General features: G+C 40.1%; 1 protein-coding gene across 1 annotated transcript; it reads right to left on the bottom strand.

Moving 5' to 3' along the window:
- Nucleotides 1-1,591: 1,591 nt before the first annotated feature.
- LOC149212802 (disease resistance protein Roq1-like) lies at nucleotides 1,592-5,337 on the bottom strand. The gene is made up of 4 exons (XM_089391913.1): nucleotides 4,783-5,337; nucleotides 3,588-4,674; nucleotides 3,189-3,452; nucleotides 1,592-3,026 (listed from the first exon to the last, which is right to left on the bottom strand). Exons 1-4 carry the CDS (start codon nucleotides 5,190-5,192, stop codon nucleotides 1,950-1,952), a joined length of 2,838 nt encoding a protein of 945 aa, XP_089248039.1. The 5' UTR covers nucleotides 5,193-5,337; the 3' UTR covers nucleotides 1,592-1,949.
- Between the last annotated feature and the right edge of the window lie 403 nt (nucleotides 5,338-5,740).

The following is a 5,740-nucleotide window of genomic DNA, read 5'->3' as shown; positions in this document are numbered from 1 at the left end:
TGCACAAGATGGATTACATAAGTAGATAATCCTTGTGTCCTTTGCCAAGAGCTACAGGGACTTGTTATTTAGGATTTACTAGATACAAAAGGATTGGGAACCTATGAACTAGGGAATCAGTGGGTTGAAAATGTGTCCAATTAAAAAGAAATCTTTTTTTCCCTAATTGGGTAGTCAAATTGGCTTGGGAGTACAACCAATTTGTTGTTATGTTGTTGCATGTGGAATCTCAGTCTTTTTTTTTTCATTCGAAGTTCTATCTTGCAGTGTATTTTGCGACCAAAGTTCTAATTTTGGTAAAATTAGTAAAAATAGCTTATAATTTGATATTTCTGGTCTTTGTTTCAAATTGTATGTGTTTGAGGATGATAAATGAGTTCCCTAAAACAAAAACAAAACAAAAGAGTCTTGGACTTGTACAAGGTAGGATAATTCCCTAAAAAAAAAATATTTCCTTTTTCAAAGTGTTGGAGAAATTCAAAGTTTATATTGTATGTGTTTGAGGATGATAAATGAGTTCCTTAAAACAAAAACAAAACAAAAGAGTCTTGGACTTGTACAAGGTAGGATAATTCCCTAAAAAAAATATATTTCCTTTTTCAAAGTGTTGGAGAAATTCAAAGTTTATTTACAAAATTGTTATAGTCCTTTGAAGACACATGTTTCAAACTATAAAAAAAATACTTTGTACTGATTAAGGTTGTTTATAGCAGGAGGAAGTGATCAAGAATAAATATCAAGGAATTGTACCAAAACAACCTCTGATTTCGAAGGTAGCAAATCACAATCAATTTCTTCAACATAAGACTCATGATTTGTAAGGCTCAAAGAAGTAGTATTGCAGTAAGATTTAATTGTAGCATGTTCCTTGCCTTTCCTTGATATTTTTCTATATTTTAACAATTCTCAAAGAAACATTAATTAGTACTATATGCTATTGCCTTACAACATTTCATTTGCAACCTCACGTGCAATTGCTAGTTTACACATTTCTAAAGTAACTAATACTTGTCTGAAATGAATAATTTTGTCTAATCTCTATAACCTCTATAACCTCTAAAGGTATCCATATTGCCATATTACATCACAAATTAATAAAAATTTAAATCAACTAAGTCTTAAATCAACTTAATTTAAGAATATTATAAATATCCTTTTATAATATTTAAATTTAATAATTACAGTAATATATATCCATTTAAATTTTTTCCCCAGCCATTACATCATGCACTTCATGTGCATATATCCATTTAAATTTAATTTATTAATAAATAAATAAAAAAATTATTATTTTATATTTAAAAGAAAAAATATAGGCTCTACTCGGTCTATTTAACATGCTTCGCTAGATCTGTTCTTCAACTTGCCCTGACGATGAACCACACTAGTTGGTTCGAAACGCGTCGACAAATGATTTTCCATGTGATTTTCGCCGAAATCTTTCTCTAACAAAATTGAATTACTCAAACTTTGAGATCTTTGAATTATATGAAACTATATTGATGCATATAAAAATAATGGAAATAATATAATTATTATTTATAAAGATAAATCATACATTAATAATGACAAATTGTGCATGAGAATAGAGTAAATGAAATCCACTCAATATACTTTATCTTCTTCACCTTATAGACGGCAAAAATATTTAAGCCCGCCAAAATTTGAAGGAAAATGTCGAGCTAACAGGTAGTGATGACAGAATACATACATGTTGGCTATTCCTTTGAAGATTAATGACGGAGCTGCAATTATGAATTGTTTTTCATATCAAAAACCTCCTGCACCCGTTGGCGCCGCAGCTCCACCTCATCCTCATTCCGCGGCAGCTCCACCACATCCCCAGTCCACCGCAAATTGGAGCACCTCTTCATATCGAAATCCATATATGCTAGATTCATCCAGTTCCCAACTGAATCCCGGAGCCCCTGCAAACCCGAGCACTCAGTTTAAAAAAAACTCGTGTGTAGATAGATTTCTCTGAGGTTCGTCCAGTTCCCAGCTGAATCTGGGAGCCCTTGCAGGGCGTAGCAGTGTCTCAAGTCGATTTCTCTGAGGTTCGTCCAGTTCCCAGCTGAATCTGGGAGCCCCTGCAGCTCGGAGCAACCGTATAGAGAGATTTTTGTGAGGTTCGTCCAGTTCCCAGCTGAATCTGGGAGCCCCTGCAGGGCGGAGCAGTGGCTTAGATTGATTTCTCTGAGGTTCGTCAAGTTCCCAGCTGAATCTGGGAGCCCCTGCAGGGCGGAGCAGCGGCTTAGATTGATTTCTCTGAGGTTCGTCAAGTTCCCAGCTGAATCTGGGAGCCCCTGCAGGGCGGAGCAGTGGTGTAGATTGATTTCTGTGAGGTTCGTCCAGTTCCCAGCTGAATCTGGGAGCCCCTTCAGGTCGTAGCAGCCGCGTAGATTGATTTCTGTGAGGTTCGTCCAGTTCCCAGCTGAATCTGGGAGCCCCTGCAGGGTGGAGCACTCGCTCAAGTGGATTTTTGTGAGGTTCGTCCAGTTCCCAGCTGAATCTGGGAGCCCCCGCAGGGCGGAGCACTCTCTCAAGTCGATTTTTTTGAGGTTCGTCCAGTTCCCAGCTGAATCTGGGAGCCCCTGCAGGGTCCGGCAGTGGCTCAAGTCGATTTCTGTGAGGTTCGTCCAGTTCCCAGCTGAATCTGGGAGCCCCTGCAGGGCGTAGCAGTGGCTCAAGTCGATTTCTGTGAGGTTCGTCCAGTTCCCAGCTGAATCTGGGAGTCCCTGTAGGGCGGAGCACCGGTGCAAGTAGATACGTTGGATGTTCTTCCAATTTCCCGCTGAATTTGGGAGAAACCTGATATTTTTACATGTCTCTAACTTCAAGAGTTTCAAGGAATGCATACCATAGACTTCGTCTGGCAAAGTTTCAAGATGAACACCCTTCCACCATCCACAGCATCCACCCGTCCATTGCAGGACAAATTTTTCAAGGTGCTTAAGCGTTCCAATGGACTTTGGAACATTCCAAAGGTTAGCATCAATATTCAATTCCCTCAACTGCAGAGGTGCCTGCAATGTTCACATGTTCGAAAGTGGGTTTTATCCTCTCCATTTCAACACTCTGGTAATGTATTCGAAGACAAGACAAAACTGAAGAGCAAAGCAATTTCTACAATTTGAAGAAAAAACAAAACAAACAGTTTTGTGAATGTGAAGAAACAACATGACTACCTGAGATTGATTTTGCCAGAGTGTTTCCATTTCTCCCCCTTTTATATGCAAAACTCGCAAATTCTTTAGAGAAATCCAGGAAGGTATGGAGGAATACGGACAGGAATCCCAGTGGAGCCACACTGGATGGGGTGGCTGTGGAACGTTTAATATTCTTTCCACGCTATTACCTTGAGCCCTAAGTAGCTGCAATTCACGTGTATTAGTTGGTATTTCCAAAGATTCTGCAGGGTCAGTCCCGTCGACCATGCTGATTCCCCGCACCTGAATTGTCCATTCGGAGCTGTTAGAGTCAAGATTGACGATATGGCAAAGTTTTTAAAATAAAAAACATAAGAAACACAAGTTTGATAATACAACCCTATTTTGAAAGTCCGTCGAAAGCTTCAAAATACATACAGGTGAATGGTCGAACACAATGTCATCTGACCGCCAAAGCCGATGCGGAATTTCTGTTTTTGCGATATCTCTGCCCAGGTCCCGAAGGTGGTCGTGCATTCTTATACGGTTTTCACTGTCCACCTCCAACAGGCATTTGTTTTCAAGGTTCCGAAGACCCAGCCATCCTTGCCAGCGGGATCCGTCCCATATCCTTATGGCGGTATCCCTCTCTTCTCCTATAAAGAAACAGGCAGTATCCAAAAATATCTTCTTCTCGTCATCATCCAAACTGTCATAGCTAACCTTGAGTCTTCTCAGTATCTCTGTGGGAGGTATTTTGGAGATTTTGTTGAATTGTGCTTTCCAATAGTGCAAATCTTCATGACGAAGAAGCGCTCCGATCACTTGAAGAGACAGTGGCAATCCACCGCAGACATCCAAAAATTGTTCAACCATTTGCTCAAATCCAGCACGAGGATAAGGGTTGTTGAAAGCATGCAGGCAAAATAGCTCTTGGGAGTGATGTTGATTTAGGCCTGTCTGCTTGTAAATAAATGACTCTACAATCCCAGATTTTTTGAGAAGATCCGTGTCCCGAGATGTAACTAAAATGAAGCAAGATGAACGAATGGCATGTTTAATTGGTAAAAATAATGCATCTAATTGACTCATATGATCAACGTCATCAATAACCACGAGAACCCGGGGAGAATATGAGAGACGTCTTTTGAGCGTCTCTATGCCTTCATGGGTGCTGCTTATGTGTACATCTCCTTGACCCAAGTCTTTAAGAAGCCTGCTCTGCAAGACGTTTAGAAGGCCCTTGGCTGCATTTTCTCTCACATCAGAGAGAAAACAAGATTGATCATACTTTGATCTGTATCGATTGAAGAGTTCCTTTGCGAGGGTCGTTTTTCCGACCCCGCCAAGACCCACAATTCCAACAGCTGTAGATTGCTCGCTTTGGTGCTGTGATAACACTGTGCTCTCAAAATCCTCCACTTTGTCGTTGAGGCCAGTTGGATATTTAGCGACATGCAGCGGTGTTTTCCCAACCTCTATGAAAACTTGTTCAACGACCTTCTGGACGAGCAGCCCCTCATCACTGAATATTGTTCACAATTTAATCATAAGTACAGAAATAAAGTACGACATACCAAATAATCAATCCAGTAAATAACTAAGAATAACAGAGAGACTTGAATTCCCTTACCCGTCACACGCGTTCAGCTCAAAACCGGTTATATTTGAGACAGCAGAAAGAGAATTTCTCCATTTTTCAATAGTATGGGATTCGTATCGTGGCTTCCGTCTATTGGTTCGAGAATCCACTTCTGTCTTCTTTTCGAGCATGCGCAGGGCTCGCGCATACACTCCATTTTTGTCACGCGTACTTAGATGGGTAACGAGGATACACAGAAGGATGCTCAGGAAGATAATAAGAAGAACGCTCAGGTGCTCAATAAACCAGGGGATGGTCGCCATGAGGATGACCAGGAAGGAAGTAAACCAGTAGCTGTTAAGTCCCCGAGCATACACTCTGTCTCCACTCCGCGTCCACCGAAGTTGTGAAGGATTGACATTATAAAAGACCGGAATGATTGTTTTCCCGGTCTCCAGCATCTGGACGAGTTCATTGAGACACCAGGGTGATTCCGCGTATTTTGGGGAGAAAATTGCAATATGGAGGGAGGCTGTATTAATAGCCCCTTCGATTTGAGGTTTTAAATTGTCACCGGCTTGCAATTCCTCGATGTCAAGAAATACCCTTAATCCTTCTCGTTTTTATTAAAATATTATTTTATGATTCATTGAATGGAAGTATTCCGTTGATTTGAACGGGAAAGAAAGAAGTTTCGTGGTTGCGTACAATAATTGCTTTCTCTCGGTAGGCGAATCTTACCACCGACAACGCATGATGAATGGTCCGTATGAATGGTAGGTAGGCAGGTTACCTTTAATTCCAGCGTTGGACTATTGTTTCAGTTTGTTGAAAAAGAAAAATTGAAGTCCGTAACAATACGTCGAATGTTTTTTATTTTTTATAAACTTTTTAAAGGAAACTGTAAATGTGTTTCTTAAACCTCGTTTCTTAAATTGTGTTTCTTTAAAGGTAAGTAGGATAGTGTTTAACATAATTTATGTGTCAATATAAGTTTGTTGATATAATT

This window comes from Pinus tabuliformis, chromosome 1_1 (assembly GCF_031772625.1).
Source record: "Pinus tabuliformis cultivar Carrire ecotype Pingquan chromosome 1_1, CPIR1, whole genome shotgun sequence".
NCBI lineage: Eukaryota > Viridiplantae > Streptophyta > Pinopsida > Pinales > Pinaceae > Pinus > Pinus tabuliformis.
Note: the sequence above shows the minus strand (reverse complement) of the source record. Positions and strands in the feature narration are given on the sequence as shown.

Excerpts from the sequence above, each read along its gene's own strand:
- LOC149212802 (XM_089391913.1), bottom strand. The coding sequence starts at position 5,192 with ATGCTGGAGACCGGGAAAACAATCATTCCGGTCTTTTATAATGTCAAT. Across the intron at positions 3,453-3,587 it reads TTGTGTTCGACCATTCACCT|GTGCGGGGAATCAGCATGGT; the intron begins GTATGTATTTTG and ends TGGACAATTCAG. Across the intron at positions 3,027-3,188 it reads TCTGGCAAAATCAATCTCAG|GCACCTCTGCAGTTGAGGGA; the intron begins GTAGTCATGTTG and ends TGAACATTGCAG.